This window comes from Heliconius melpomene, unplaced genomic scaffold, assembly GCF_056956725.1.
Source record: "Heliconius melpomene rosina isolate 202511_hmr_F unplaced genomic scaffold, ASM5695672v1 ptg000026l, whole genome shotgun sequence".
Classification (NCBI taxonomy): domain Eukaryota; kingdom Metazoa; phylum Arthropoda; class Insecta; order Lepidoptera; family Nymphalidae; genus Heliconius; species Heliconius melpomene.
This window is the reverse complement of record NW_028181862.1, coordinates 20,045-36,266: the sequence shown is the minus strand read 5'-3', so window position 1 is coordinate 36,266 and position 16,222 is coordinate 20,045. Positions and strand designations below refer to the sequence as shown.

The 16,222-nt window shown below is 44.9% G+C and overlaps 1 protein-coding gene across 1 annotated transcript; it reads right to left on the bottom strand.

Moving 5' to 3' along the window:
• Nucleotides 1-560: 560 nt before the first annotated feature.
• On the bottom strand, nt 561-12,582 carry LOC146526549 (uncharacterized). The gene is made up of 4 exons (XM_085207015.1): nt 11,881-12,582; nt 9,540-9,611; nt 6,667-8,800; nt 561-6,545 (listed from the first exon to the last, which is right to left on the bottom strand). Exons 1-4 carry the CDS (start codon nt 12,580-12,582, stop codon nt 649-651), a joined length of 8,805 nt encoding a protein of 2,934 aa, XP_085063141.1. The 3' UTR covers nt 561-648.
• Between the last annotated feature and the right edge of the window lie 3,640 nt (nt 12,583-16,222).

The following is a 16,222-nucleotide window of genomic DNA, read 5'->3' as shown; positions in this document are numbered from 1 at the left end:
CACTTACCGCCCGCACCTTCCCGCGCATTCTCGCGGGTTGTATACCACCTTGAAGGCCCCTCGAAGCCTGAACGATCGACACCAGTTTCAACCGAATCCGAGCGGGGAAAACTGAAAAAATCGGTTTTCGCCACTTACCGCCCGCACCTTCCCGCGCATTCCCGCGGGTTGTATACCACGACACCAGTTACAACCGAATCCGAGCGGGGAAAACTGAAAAGTTTTCAATAAACAAAAGATTTTTATTCTTAGGTTAGGTTAGGTTGAACATTTTTTTACATTTTTATTCTCTCATTTCGATTTCTTTTTGTTAGATTTCATAAAAATATATATATTAAATGAGAAGTTTTTAATAAACAAAAGATTTTTATTCTTAGGTTAGGTTAGGTTAGGTTAGGTTAGGTTAGGTTAGGTTAGGTTTTTTTTTTTTTTTTTTTTTTTTTTTTTTTTTTTTTTTTTTTTTTTTTTTTTTTTTTTTTTTTTTTTTTTTTTTTTTTTTTTTATTAGTAGTCAAAATACACCACGGACATGGTGCGTCCGTGCCTTTTTCTGCTCTTTAGGGTAAATTATTGTGATTTGGTCCTTTTTCTTTGTAGGTTGAACTCATTTCAACGGTTGTATTGTCTTTGGTTGTATTGTTGTGTTGTGTTATGTTTTGTCTTGTCCGGTTTGGTTTGTCAGTTTATCGATTGCGTCCCAGTCTCTATGAGAGATAGCCATTTTTGTATTGTATGTCTTGATGTCTTCTGCGCTTGAATTATTTGCCCTGCTGATAAACCTCGCGATTGCGTCCATGTCGTGCGTGTCGTTATAATATATACACTCCTCTGTGTGTCTTGTTATTGCCACGACAGCATGTGTTATGCTGTCGTGTAGAGGGATTTTGGTGGATTTTGTCTGTATTATAACGACTGATTTATACATCAACCCCTGGGACTCATTTATGGTGAGGATGCGTGAGTTTTGCCCTTTTCCGCATCCTTTCCGGCTGAGATCCGTTTTCTCCGTTTGTGTGTGGACCAGGAACAGGGTGTCGGGTGAGTCCATTGGGACGGATGAGCCGGTGAATCTTTCTCTTCTCAAGGATCGAGTTTTGGAACGTGCCGTGTAGATCCCGTCATACACTTCGTTAAGGGCGTAAGTCACGTCTTGTGGGCATCTATATGATCTTAAGAGCTCCTGGGTGATGGACGTCACAAGGTTTGGGCCGATATATTTAAGTTTAAATAGGTTTAGCCTGTCGATGTATGGGAGCTGATTGAAGTCCCCGATCAGCGTGAGTTTTTCTGCACCTGTGAGCTTTACCGCCATCACGATTGCCCCGAAATGGTTCATCAGAGCCTCGTCCACTATCAGCCTCTTGGGCCTGTCTTTGGCTTTGATGCCATTTACGAGGAGTGAGGCGATTGTTCTCACTTTGCTGCGTCCTTCCCGCTCGCGTTTGAAGTCTATTTTTCTCCTGAGATCTTGTGCTGCTTCTGTAGTGGTGGTAGCGATCAGGTCGGTGTCGGGGTTGAAGGTGTTTGTAACCCAGGTTGATTTTCCACTGCCTGGGGCTCCGTTGACCCATTCTATTTCTGGTGTGGGATGGTGGGTGAGGTTTATCGGGCTGTCTGAAATCTGGGTGGCTTTTGCCTTGTCCAGGATCTTTTGTTCCAGCGAAACCTCTGTGCATCGAGCTAGTACTAAGATTGGGTCGTCGGGTGTAGTTTTGAATCTGGGTGTGTTGTTGTCTTCGTCAGTTCTGGATTCCCTTTCTACAAAGCCGAGTTTCCCGCTGTAGGCCGTCCTGTGGGGGAGTTTTGGTGGTTCTCCCCTCAGGTATTCCGATGTGGAGTTGTCGTAGATGGCGGCCTTTTCTTCCTCGAGTAGCACCTTGAGTAAGCCTTCGTTCCCGAGCTCGAAGGTCTTGCGTATCTTCTCGCAGATCCCAAGGTTTACCTTTGTGCTTTCTCGTAGGATGGTGATGTACTCCAGAAGTGCGTTCTCCATATGCTGCTTTGTGTCGTTTGCTGGAGGCAGGTCGGGTGTTGTGACCTGTCCTTTGTCAGCTCTTGTGATCTTATCCTTCCTGACGAGACGTTCTTTGGGTTTTAACAGGCTAATTATATGTGCTGTTTTGGAGGGTTTGGATGTTGATTCCCTCTTCTTTGATCTCTCTTCTTTGGCTAGTCTCTCCTGTAGACGCATTGCTCCGCTTGTCTCGGTTGTTTTGGCTATTATGGCTTCCTTCCTGTCTTTTAGGAAGGCCAAGTCTTCTCCTCTGTTTTCGTAAACAACCACTCTGTGACTTTTGGAAGCGTTAACGCATCCCAAAAAGTCTTCGACTGTTCCTCTGTCGAATCCGGCTTTCATAGCGTCCACGCTCAGTGTTTTTGGACCGATGTTGTTTGTTTCTTCTGCCGTCAGCGTGCTCAGGTGGACGAGCACTTTGCATGCCTTGGTGAAGGGGGACTCGCCGTTGATGCCTTCGAAGAGTGCGATGGTTTTGTTCTTCAATCGCATTGTTCGAAAATCGCAGTTTCCCAGCGATGTGGTGGGCATGCTGTCGTAGATCGACTTTCTCATTGTGGCCTTGTCTGTGCTGCCTTTTGTGAGAACAGCTAGGCCAGGAGAGATGTAGACCCACTTGTTCGGGCCGACGATGCAGAAGCAGAGTCCCAGCGTCTCTTCGTCGTCGTCCATGAAAAGGGCTACGGGACGAGTCGATAGCCCTGGGACGCCGGGGTGTCCGTTATGCAGTAGATGTTGAGCGTGTGTTTCCGGGGTGGTTGTTTTGGTAGGGCCAACTTCGGTGACGGACGCAGTAAGGCCAATTTCCTCCCCGAGCTTCCTTCCTCTTGCAATCTTGCTGCCGTTTCTCCGCATTGCGATGCAGAAGATGTCCAGAAGGTAGTCTAGGAAGACAGGTCTTCGTAGGTTGTCCGCCATCACTGTTGCTAGGCCTTCCCTCTCTAGTTTGATGTTGATTCGTGTTTCTAAGCTAAGGCGGGCTGAGGAGAATCTTGGGCATTCCAGTATTATGTGCCACACTGTTTCTTCGATATTGGGGTCGCATTCGCAACCCGGGGAGTCTTTAAGTTTGTGTTTGTGCAGGTAGCTGGCAATACCACCGTGTCCTGTCAAGATTTGCACGTGGATTGGGTCCCATCTTACCTTCCTTATTATTTGAAAAGCCGTTTCAACATCAGGAAGGAATTCTCTGGTGGTGTTGCCCGTGCTGGAGGTGAGGTATCTGTCCTGCCATCTTTTGACAGATTCCTCACGGATTTTGGTCTTGACGTGGGCCACTGGTGTTCTTTTATAGTCGAATGGGCGGTCTAGCAGTGCGGCTCCTTTAGCAAGTTCGTCTGCCCTCTCATTACCGGCTATGCCTATATGTGCTCGGAGCCAGACTAGCTTGATGTTTCTGCCTTGTTCCCTCATGCGCTGTATGTAGTGCTGTGTCGCTCTTGCTATGGGGTGGGTGGTCCTCGGATTCCCCAGCAGGTCTAGTGAGGATCTTGAGTCACTAAGGATGGTAGCCAGGGGGATATTTGTTCGCATAACCTCCTGGCTAGCTTTGTATATAGCGTAGAGCTCAGCTTGGAATACAGTGCATGCGGGGTGTAGAGTGAACATTTGGGATTTTGTTTCTATTCCTCCCTCCCACCAGGAGAATGCAGCTCCCACTCTGTTTTGGATTTTGCTGCCGTCCGTATATATCTCGGGACCGTTTCGCTGGTGGTTGGTGTTGAGGGGTTCCGCTGTTTCATCTTCATATTTCTCATACTTAATGGCCTCTTGGGAGGCTGGGTGCTGCAGTTTTTCAAAGTCTACGTTGTTTTCAAGAGTCGTGTTGAGGGGAATATAGTTAGTGATTTTGCCTTTCTTTGTGCGGTGGATTAGGGCCTGCTCCTGTATTCTGATATCCAGAGGTAGCAGGCCTGACAGGATTAATGCTGACGTGTAGGAGACAGTGCGGTAGGACCTGCAGATCTTTTGGGCGAATCCTCTCTGCAGCGTGTGTAGGTGCTGCTGTATCATACGCAGTTCAGTGGACTCGCACCACGCACTCGCACCATAGGTGACGATTGGTTCTATTACCGCCGTGTAGATTGTCCTTATGATATCCGAGTTTAGCCCCCAGGTGATTTTCGCCGTGCACGCAAGCCGGTTGTAGATTTGTGTGGCTTTCCTGCACTGTGCCACGACGTGGGACTTAAAGGTCAGATTTCTGTCTATTATCACACCAAGAATTTTTACTTCTTGAACCAACTGGATGCTAGTTTGTGCCATTCTCAGGTTAGGGGGATTATACTTTAGCTTTTTGGTGAGGAGCATCGCGTTGGTCTTGTGCGGTGCAAAGCTCAGTTTGTTCCGTTCTCCCCATGTCATGACAGTTGTTAACGTCTCGTTGGCTTCGTTTTGTAGGGCTTCCATGGTGGTGTTGGCAAAAACGAGTACGACGTCGTCGGCGAAGGCTTGGCAGTACACCCCTTTTTCTGTTAGCCGATGCAGTAGAGAGTCTAAAATTACGTTCCAAAAGGTCGGTCCGCCAATGGAACCTTGGACGCAACCCTTTGTAGTGCATTTTGTAGAGACTCTCCTGGCGTAGTTGACTAAGATCTTTCTGTCGTTGAGATATGCATCGACTACCTTGAAAAGGTTTCTGGGGCACTCCTTGATGGCGAGTTGTTTCTGGAGTGCCGGCCACCACGCGTTGTCGAAAGCTCCCTCGATGTCCAAAGATACGACCAGGACTGATTTCCTGTCTGTCAGTTTCTGTCGTAAGTGGTCTATGAGGTCGCTTAGGGCGTCTTCTGTACCGCGTTGAGGTGTGAAGCCGTATTGCCGCTTGTTCATTCTGGGGAGGAGATGCCACTGAAGGCGGCCCACTAGAAGCTTTTCCACTATCTTTCCCATCACTGATAGAAGGCCGATTGGTCTGTAGGACTTGGGGTGTGTATAGTCCTCTTTCCCGGGCTTACGGATTATGACCACATGAGCTACTTTCCACTGCTCCGGAAAGTAGCATAGTGACAGGCACTTGTTCGCCAACGCTAGGAAGATGTCTTCGGCGTTGCGGATGGCAGCGGTGCAAATGTCTGCGGTCAGCCCGTCGGGACCAGGCGCCTTTTTGGGATTTAGTTGCTTCAGCACCATCTCTAGTTCAGTGACGGTGAATGGTGGGTCGTCCTCAGGTAGGGTGTTGGTGTCGAGATTTTTGATCCAGTTTCTGATTGAGGCGTGGCAGGGTTTGTCTGTTGCCTCTGAGTCGTCAGGGTAAAACGTTCGAGCCAGAAGGTCTGCCGAGTCTTGTGGGGACAGGGTGTGGCCTGTAGTCGGGTTCCTCAGGAGTGTGTCATCTTGGCGACCATCACATCTACGCAGGACTCTGTAGATTTTGTCCCACATGCTTTCCTTCTCCTGGTTTGTGCAGAAATCCTTCCAGCTCGCCGTTTGCGCTTTTTCCGCCTCAATCTTGTACTCCTCCTTGATTTTTACATACTCGTTTATTACATGTGTTTTCCTATTTTTGGCTGCGTTCCTGATTCTCCTCTTGTGCTGGAGTACTTTTTTGCGCATTTGGTCCAATGATTTTGTCCACCAGGGCGGTAGAGGGTTTTGGGTTTCCGGTCTTAAGTACGGGATGGTATCTTCACAGGTTTTATGGATTAGGGCCGTAAAGGTGTTTACGGCCACTTCTAGTTCTTCGGGATCCTTTAGTTGTTTTATTATAGCGGGTGTAAAATAATTTTCTTGTAGTAATTTTTTGAAAAGTGTTCCGAATTCCTTCCATTTTGCCTTTCTAGTGTTGTACTTCCGCGTTGTGATGGGCTTAAGACTGGCCAGTGGCCGTCTAAGCTGTAACGCGAAGGTAATGGCATTGTGGTCGGAGGTGGTGATGTTCCTCTGTACGGTCCACTTTTCAATTTTTCCTAATAGAGAGCGGCTGCATGCTGTCACATCAATGGCGCTTTTGCATACTATCCCCCCTCTTATGGTTTCGAACGTTGGTGTATCCCCGGTGTTAAGTATGTGAAGATCCATTTCGTTTAGGAACGCGCTGTACATTTCACCCCTGGTGTCCTCAGTGATGCTACCCCACCAGGGGCTCCATGCGTTGGTGTCTCCAGCAACTATGATATTTGTGGTCGATTCTGCCAGCTTCCCATAGATATCCTTGATCCTTGCTAGGTATGGCGTTAGGACTTGGTCGCCCTCCAGGTAAATTGAGATCAATCCTAGTTGCAGGCTGCTCCCTCTCAGTAAGACTGCCGCCTCCGTTTCAGTCACCGTCTGGGGGTCGTTGACTACCTCCAGTCGGTCACTGAACACGATAATTGCAGCCTTAACTGGTTTTGTGCGTTGGAGTGTGCACTGTACTACTTTTGTGCCTGGATATTGCTTTAGTACCCCCGCGCTGCCTACGTACGGCTCCTGCACTAAAGCAATATCGATCTTTCTATCCTTAGCAGCTTGAAGGAGTTCCGCCGTTGCCAGTTTTGATCTTTGCAGATTGGCCTGTATGATGTTGATGTTCCTAGCTTTTGTCTGTGTTTCTGTGTCATTTTGGATGCCTTTAGCAGTACCTAATCTTTGATCTTGCTATGGCATCCCATTTATGTCGCTCGTGGCACTCTGTACTAAAGGCATTGTGGTCCATACTTGTGTCTTTCTTACCTCCTTCTCTACAGTTTATGCAGGTTGGTGGTTTACCCGCTTTCCTCTCCATGCAGTCTCCCCATGTGTGTGGGCCTCCGCAGTGGCTGCAGAGATGGTCTTTTTCTTGGCACGTTGTTCTTGTGTGGCCAAATCCCAAGCACTTTATGCACTGCATGAGAGGAGACTGATCCGCTACAGGTCTTCTTTGTAGCCCTATGTGGAGGTGGCCGGCTTCCAGGACCGCTTTGTGTGCTTCCGGTGAAAGTTCCAAGATCGGGTGACACTCCAGGGGGTTGCGTGCTCGCTTCCTATAACGCACGCGCAGCTTGGCCTCCTTTCCGTGTTCCTTCAGAACATCCTTGTTTTGCGCCAGGACGTGCTCTATAATCTCGGTGTCCGTGTGGTAGGCTAGGACATCGCGGATTATAATGAGCGGGTTTGCTGGCCTGGCGACTTCCACTTTGAGGCCTTGCTGTCCCTTAACTTTCTCCTGCACCAGGCGAAGATCCTCATTTGTGTGGCAGCTCAGCACGACTTTTTGATTACGTGCTTTGCGTACCTTGTCCACCTTGGCGCCGGTCTTTTTGGCGTCGATGGCCGCCACTATCCTTTTGATGATAGTATCGCCGGTGTTTGTCGGATCACTAGACGATACTATAAGGGTGTGGTTTGGCCTCGGTTTGGGCTTCGCCGGTGTGGCCGTTATCCTGGCGTACGTCACCGTGGCTGGTCTCTTGCTGGTCGTGGTTGGTTTCCCACCTTCCGCAGCATTCATTTCCTCTTGAATCGACCTTGCTGGCGTGGTGGGCTTATCCAATTTCTCTTTTATTGACTTGATGTCGTTTGTTACCATTTCGAGCGTCCCCGCTATTGGGAGAAGGTTATCTTTTAGTTCTCTATCTCCCAATAGTGCTGTGGCTTGCGGTGGTGGTGCGGGTTTATCGTGGATGGTTTCGATTAGCTTCCTGATCTCCATCAATTCCTTTGGCGGTTCCAGGACAGGTGGAGGTGATAGGGGTTTTTCTAGGTGCTCTAGCGCCTTCCCACTGGTGTCCTGGATCCGTTGGAGTTGCTCACCGGTCTTTTTATTCTCTCTGCGGAATTCGTCGAATTGATTTGACAGGGATTTGACTGACTTCTTGAGATCCTTATGTTCTTGCAGGATCTCTTGAAGTCCCTCGTGGCTTTCCTTCTTTGTCTGTGGTTGTAGGAGAAGCTTCTCTATCCCTGCCGTTGCTTTCCCCATAGAGGCTTTTATTTCCTTTATTTCTTGATGTGGCTCCCTTGTTTCGTACCCTAACCATTTCCGAACCTCCTTCGTCTCGGTTAGGGTCGCCGAGATGTTGTTACCTGCTTCTTCTAGATTGCCGGCCAGTTTTTGTATCACACTTATCATGGACTTATTATGGGCCCTCTCTATGTTAACAATCTCCCTGGCGTGTTTCACTCGTTCTGTCTCTAGGTTACACTTGTGCCTGGCTCTGGAGTCCGATAGAGCCAGGACTATTTCGTATAGGGATTGAAGACTGTCAATTGCTGTCTGCTTTAATTCCCTTTTCATGTTTTGAGACAGTTCGAGGGCCTCTTTTCCCGCCAGGAGCAGGTCGTTGGCTTGTTTTGTGGCAAGGTCCATTTCCACTCCAGTCCTTCTCGTAGATGTAATGAGGAGGCTGGTCCTGCGTCCTTTGAATGCATCCGATCCAGGTGACATCGACAGCCTGATGTCGCTGTCAGTATCAGCACTTTGCGGGAGACTGCCATCGGGCGAGGCCTCCGTGCGCCATTCCGATACTCTCTGCAAGGCTGAGTCGACGTTGTTTGGTGAGGAGGTTTCTGTGGGAGGCGTCGAGGGCTGGGAGGACGGAGTCTGTTTTTCGGCTTCCGCCCCTCGGGTTTCACCCGGTAGCTTTGTTGACTCCGTGCCTTTGTTTGAAATTTGCCGCCTCATGACTGCCTCTCTGAGTGACTTCGATGAAGATTCTTTCTTACCTCCTGCTGATACTGTGGTCTTGTTGTCGGCGAATGTTACTTTGGCGTTTTTCTTATTTGGTAGAGACATGTTGTGTGTATATATGTTACCGTTGAGATGAGTATGCTCCTCGCGCGGATGGGCGGGTGCTCTATTTCTCTCCCAGTGCTTTTTCTGAGGATTCTGTTGGAGCCAGATGGTTGGGCTCCTTTCGCTGAGTAAAACGAACCCAAACTCGGTGTGTCTAAGTCTTCCCGTTTAGGAGATAAACCCAGGGGGGGTGAGGTAAAAATTTTAAGGGGGGGGGATGACTTTCGTGGGGCGACTATTGGTGGGGTAGAAAATTTTTGAAGGGTGGGGGGTGGTGGAGGGGTGAGGGTGAAATAAGGGTGGTTGGGAATTTACTGTTAGATGACAGGGGGATGCAGGTGGTAGGTAGAGGAACCCGTGTATAATACGAGCTCCGGTGAGAAAACTGGGGTGGTAGGGGTTGAGGGTGGAGGGGGTTGGTTTGGGGGGGGGGGGTTTAAGGGTTAGGGGGTGTGTGGAAAGGACTTGGAGTCCTGAGTTGAACGAGCCCAAACACAGGGTGTTTGGACTGAGGGATGGGGGTAAACCCTGGGCTTACCTGCACGGTCTGAGACTTGTTGAGGTTCTCTGGTCTGCAGGATTCCTCGGACCGGTGTCGAAGTCCTCGGTCCGGCTTCGGAGTCTTCACGTAGGGTCTTCGAGGTTATATCGTACCGCGTGCTCTCTAACCGCGTGGTCACCACGCGGTTTTTAGAGGTTATAATGTAAACTTCGCGCCTTTGGGATTCCGTCTTCCTTGGACGGATTGTGACAAAAGTGGTGTCTTTGGATTTGTCTTGACGGCGCGAAGCTTTGCACGCTGAGAGTTTTTAGAATGCGATAAAACACTCACAGTTATAGATGGTGGAAGTTGATGCTGTTTTTCTCCGGATCCTGGAGTGCTGGTGGTCTGCAAACGATAATCCTGGTGAATCAGACGTGGGGAAATCAATTAAAACACTCGTTGCGCGTGTGGCTCGATGATTCGATTTTTTACGAATTTTTTATGCGGAGCCTATGTGTATTGTGCGGTTGTTTGGAGTGTACTGGGTTAGGTTAGGTTAGGTTAGGTTAGGTTAGGTTAGGTTAGGTTAGGTTAGGTTAGGTTAGGTTAGGTTAGGTTAGGTTAGGTTAGGTTAGGTTAGGTTAGGTTAGGTTAGGTTAGGTTAGGTTAGGTTAGGTTAGGTTAGGTTAGGTTAGGTTAGGTTAGGTTAGGTTAGGTTAGGTTAGGTTAGGTTAGGTTAGGTTAGGTTAGGTTAGGTTAGGTTAGGTTAGGTTAGGTTAGGTTAGGTTTTTTTTTTTTTTTTTTTTTTTTTTTTAATAAAAGATCCGGTGACCCCCTGGCATAACCAAGGCCATTGTATATTTTATGTTTTTATTTTAATCGAGAGTCTTTTTTTATTTCGGTTAGGTTAGGTTAGGTTAGGTTAGGTTAGGTTAGGTTAGGTTAGGTTAGGTTAGGTTAGGTTAGGTTAGGTTAGGTTAGGTTAGGTTTTTTTTTTTTTTTTTTGGGAGTTGAAGCCCATGACTTTAATTTATGGTTACAAATATCCAGTCTCTTTCTCGACCACAGTCCTCGCTAAGGGATACGGGCGGCCGGGGTCGATCGAGCAGACTTGATGGACTTAATAAAATTTGAGTGACTTATAAATCTTTATATAACTTTTCTATGGACTTCAAAATAAATTTAAGACACAGTTTTTAATATAAGAACATTAATTGAGACGCTCCGTTTACACACACACAGAAAATTCGATTGACACTTATCTTGTTTGTTACTGTATTTTATTACAAACTAATTTCTAACTTAAGATTATTTAGATGTAACGTTATTAATATTATCTATATTTACACTTGTAGATGTATATCTTTTTTTTTTTTTTTTTTTTTTTTTTATTTTTTTTTTTTTTTTTTATTAATGTTTATTTACTATATATATTTTATATTTCGTATATTTATATGTTTTTTTTTTTTTTTTTTTTTTCTTTTTTTTTTTTTTTTTTTTTTTTTTTCCCAATACATATCCTTTGACACTTAGTAACTATTTATAACTTAACTGTACAATACTCTTTAGAACTAGAAGTATAACATTATAATTATACATATTAGTAGAACGTACATTTATACTAAACATATTTATATTTTAAAAGTAAACATATAATAAACATATTTTTGATAACAACATGAGTTGGGATACACTTATCTCTATTTTAACTATTGTGTGTAAACGGTGATTAATAACTTGAATTATAACATATTTACAGTTTTATGCGAATGTTTATGCCAATTGAAGGCGCCTTTGGCTTTATGTAACAACAATTAGAATACATAATATATGTGCATTTATTGCGACTGAAGTTTGGAAATTACACATTAAACAATATTAAAGTTTTAACAAAAATTAAGCATTTTAAAATCAGAAGAGGAAACAAATGTTATGTACCATAATCGATTTTGCTCCTAATTTGACTAGACAGATATAAAATAGTGGGACAATTGGATGAAATAGCAGAGTGCTCGGCATTTATTTTACTATTAGTCTTGGTGTTATATTTAGTACAATTATAGCATTTAGGGGTTTTGTCACTTGAAATGTGTGGGCAGTTTGGAGCTTGATGTGTGGTGTCTGCACAATGCGAACAAGGTCTGCAGTCAGACACACAGTTATTACTGATGTGCCCGAACTGCAGACACTTGTAGCATTGGATGAAGGGAGAGAAATCTCCCACAAAAACTTTTTGGTGATCGACGTTAATACGACCTAAATGAATAGCCTCGCGATAGACAGCGGGTGCAACGATAAATACGGCATTATATAAGTTAGGATTCCTGTTATTATTGCGTTTAAATCTTAATTTGAGATCATCCGGTTGTTTTATTAGGTCGCTTATGCTAGGATTTTGTAAAATAATAATTGAAGTTAAATCCTCAAGAGAAATATCGTTCGACACCCCTTTGAGGATAAACATAGGGCGGAGCTTTTTCGCCGGCACTGCTGTAACTGAGGTGGATTCCTTGAGCTGATTCAAGGTTTCTTGGCACTGTGATTCATTGGCAAACTCTACTCTAACTTTATTGTTAGATATGGCTTTAACTCTAGTGGGAGCGTAATTTTTATTTCTGAAAGAAATACTCTTTTTAAATTTATTTATGGTGTTAGGTTGTTCATCCGATGTTTCTAAGGGGGATATTACTATTGCTGGCTTATATTGTAATTTTAGGGATTTCTCAGGGAGGGTTCTAGAAGATACAGCCTGTGCGCAAGAATAACCGGAGCCAGCTGAAAGTTCCTCCTTTATTTCTACCTTAAACTTGGCCATCTCTTCCTTCATAGCAGAGACAATCTCTTCTCTGAGAGCAGTGTTATCCACAACAGGAGCAGGAGTGGGATCAGAAGCCGGAGGGTCGGGGATTGAATTTATATTTTTGGGCTCTAGTTGTGATTCTAAGAAAATATCTGCAGCTATTCCAATTTCCTCAGCGGCTTCGATAATAAACCGTTTATTGATAGAGGTTACGCTTTTATTTTCATGTACCGCCTGGATGATTTGTCTGGCTAAAGTGTTAATAACACTGCTCATAGAGCGAACGTCTTTTACTGCCGCAGCCTTTACTGGAAGGTCCTTACGCTGCATTTTGTCGGCCTTTTTAGTTTTAGGTTTAAGTTTGGGCTTGGGAAGTGTTTCTGACCCTACATTCTCTGTTTCTCCGTCAGAAGACATTGCTAACATAAGGGATTCAATATCCGGGGAGCTGCATCTGCTGTCAGGTGATTGAGCAGCTCCAGAAACGGGGGTGATGGGATCCTGTCGACTTGTCCCGGCTTCCGAGGAAGCCTGAGACAAAGTCTTTTTCTTTGTACTGGTAGGCGTTTGAAACATTCTTTTATAATCCATTTTTATAATTAAAACAATAAACAATAATTCTACAAAAAGTTAGCGCAGTCTAGAAAGAGAACAGAGGCAGGTAAGTACAGGTAAGTGGGTGGTTTTGAGAGCTATACTCGAAAGACCCTAAAAACGTCAACAATACTACGAGGTAACGCAGGAATTACAAAATTAAATATTAAATAATTAAATAAAATACTAAAATCAGAGAGTAACATCAAAGCCTAACATTAAATACTAAACAAAACGACAAAATATATATTTTTTAATTTTTTCTAAGAAGATATTTAAAATACAAAATTAAAGTTAACAAAAATTATTAAAATTATGTTACAGCTGCTTACATAAACCGTGCACAAATTATATTTGCTCTATTGTATATTTTCCAACAAAAGAAATAGAAGAAAAGAAATAATTAAGTTTTATATTTTAAATATTTATGGTAGTGCGCGAACGTTCATATTTTGCTTAATACAATGCTCCAAGTTAACAGCTGCCGACTTTCTCCAAACAATAGTTCGAGCACTGATTCTACCTACACGCGAATCTGACCCTTATATCTCACATAACAAAGTTCAAATTCGGGCTGGACAACTGGACAACTCAAGGACAACTGGAGTTTATGACACTGTTTTGTATAGAGATGTTTTGTATAGGCTTTTGCTAAGAAAATATTTAAAATTTAAAATTAAAGTTACCAAAAATTATTAAAATTATGAATTATACTACTATTTACTATATTATTAAACCTAAAACAAACACCTATAAATCAATATATCAATAAAATTTACTAATTCTAATATATTTGTACAAAACTAATTTATAAACAATTGAACTTATCTATTTAGTATGGAGATCGATGTTACGTAATTAGATTTGAAAAATCACTTTTTTATTTACAGTCGGATTTTAATTCTGTTTTTTCTAATTGGTTGGATAGGTATAAAAAATGATCTTTACAAAGTATCAATATTTTAGGTAGTTGTTTTAGGTATTAAATGTACATTTAAAGATTTAAGAAAAATTTCGGTGTGACCGCTCTTAATACTATTGTTAATAACTAATTCAATTATTGTCCAAAAAATCTGAAACTTTACACTATTGTTCTTCATTAAATTGTCTGTACGGTGAAATAATAAAAAATTGGGGTTGTCGATATAAAATTAATTTTACAGACCTTGAAACTTAATATTTTCCCGAGGTGTGTCCGTTCTTCAGGTTTTTCTCAAATAACTCCGAATTTATTCACTTGATTTTAATTCTAAAAACACATTCTAAATAGTCACAACCAGGCGCATCGAACTACGTATAATACATAACTCTACTTCTCTCCGTTGCAAAGTTAGTCCAAAGGTCATCCAAGGTCAAACTTCACTAAATACTCTTATATCTTGAAAACGGGAAGTAGGAAAATTCTAAAAATTTGCAGGGACATGTGGGAGGACTATATGCACTGGATTATTAAATAAAAAAGTAGGGTTACCGATCTCGTTTCTCCGCCGCACGCGAAAAACAGAGATTTTTGGTACACTTTTTCACTATTTTTCACTAAAAACTCCGGTTATTCTGAAACTATTTGTCCGATTTTAATTATTTTTGTAAATATATGTAAACGAAAGTCCCTTCTAGCACTATGCAAAAGTTTATCTAGATAAAAATTAGTTTACTATTTTTAATCACTTTTTAAGCCTAGTTTGAGCGTATTTCGCTTATAAATGCACAGTTTTTCCAAGTTTTTTCACATTTCCACTTATCCGATTTTCACAGTTTTTTCACTAACTTGTAGGGTAATTAAGCGCGCAACTTTTGACACATTTCACATATTTTTACGATGATTATTTCAAAACTTATGATTTTTTTGTCATAACTTAGCCGTATTTTTGGCCTGGGAGGCCGCGGAAGCGACCGTTCACGACGCGAGCTCAGCCCAGACTGGTTAGGTTAGGTTAGGTTAGGTTAGGTTAGGTTAGGTTAGGTTAGGTTAGGTTAGGTTAGGTTAGGTTAGGTTAGGTTAGGTTAGGTTAGGTTAGGTTAGGTTAGGTTAGGTTAGGTTAGGTTAGGTTAGGTTAGGTTAGGTTAGGTTAGGTTAGGTTAGGTTCCCAAGGGAGTTGCTGGTCTCCTACTGGGCGCGTCCCCCGGTGGCGGATAGGGGAAACCACTCGCACTTGCGGGCGAGTGGACCGGGAATTTATTCCCGGCGCGGACCAAAACCAGCTAGGCATGGGCGTGTCTTTAGTCCATTGTTATGGACACGGCCTAGGGGAGCACACCCCGACAGAAAAGCCCCGCTGTGGAACAGCAAAAACAAACATGTCGGTACAGCAGAATTTTGTTTTACCTCAGGAGGGTTCCGGTCTCTACGAGGCTGGGGAATCCCTCCGTGCTACGGCACGCAAGCCCCACGAATCTGGGGGGGGCCAGACTGACCGATATGTTGCTGGGGAGGGGCCCGAGATGGGCGGAGTGAGTGTGGAGAAGGACGGAGGAATAGTTGTGCCCGGGATGGGCGGAGTTGGTATGGACGCTGAGAAGGGAGGAGTAGTTGTGAGCGTCGAGGGTGCGGGAGTGCACGAGAGGAGTGGTGCTCTGGTTGTTGAGCCAGAGGAGAGATCTGTGGGAGGGACGAGGCCTAGGAGGTCTGATAGTCCGGCAATTTTGCCAATGGGAGGTGTGCTGAAGACGGCGCATGTGGTAGTGGAACGATTGGACCCGGAGGAGGTTGCTTCGATTATAAGTGGAAGGTCCAGATCGTCGATTTCGTCGCGGGGTCGTTTCTGGGCGGCCTCTGAGTCGGACGCGGATAGCGTTATGTCAGTCGGTTCGACGAGTATGAATATGGATGTTGGAGGAAAGACTGAGTTCCGAAAGGATAGAAAGAGGCGCCGAAATAGAGAGGGCCTCTCGGAGTCCTCGGATGCGGATGAGGAGACGGTGAAGCCTAAGGCTAAAATAGCTTCGGCTAAAAGGAAACAGGGCCCACCATCCGCTCCTAAAGACAAGATTGACTTGGCTGTTGCCAGAAAGTCGCCCATTGATATCAAGCGCGAAGAGCGTCGGCTGAGGGCGGAGGAGGAGGTAGCGGATATCACTGCTGCAATACAGAGCCGCGCCAGTTCCAGGCTCTCGGATGTGTCGATTGGATATCGCCCCGACGAGCCTCTAGTCTCTGACTTGCACTGCCAAGTATCAGATAGCCTGGCAGTCATAAACCGGGTTGCCAGCAGGTCGGGGAACCTGAAGGGTACCTTTACGAAGGCCCTGAAGGAGGCTGCCGGAGCGATATCCAAGGCCGTAAACACCTTGGCCAGCAGGACCGCGTCGGAGGAAGTCCATCTCCTCAGAGCCTCGAACACGCGGCTGCAGGCAGAATTGGCGGACTTGAGAACAGAGTTTGCCCGCCTAAGAGCGGACGTGGAGCGCTCCGGACCGGTAGAGCAGCCAAAGGCAGCGGCGAAGGCTCTATCTGTCGATGACATAGTGCGCACTGTGATGGTGGAAGTGGGCACTATGGTCAGCACGAGGCTGGAGGCCTTTAAGGAGCGTCTCCCTTCGGAAGGGAGGTTGCGGCCACCACTAGCGGCCGACAGAAGAAAGGAGGCTAGTCAACAGCATGTAAATGCGGAAGCTGTCGTTACCACGTTGATGGCGC

Coding starts and splice junctions, on each gene's coding strand:
- LOC146526549 (XM_085207015.1), bottom strand. CDS start 12,582: ATGGATTATAAAAGAATGTTTCAAACGCCTACCAGTACAAAGAAAAAG. Junction 9,612..11,880: donor TACAATATAAGCCAGCAATA/GTAATATCCCCC, acceptor CTGATTCACCAG/GATTATCGTTTGCAGACCAC. Junction 8,801..9,539: donor AACTTCCACCATCTATAACT/GTGAGTGTTTTA, acceptor TGGCTCCAACAG/AATCCTCAGAAAAAGCACTG.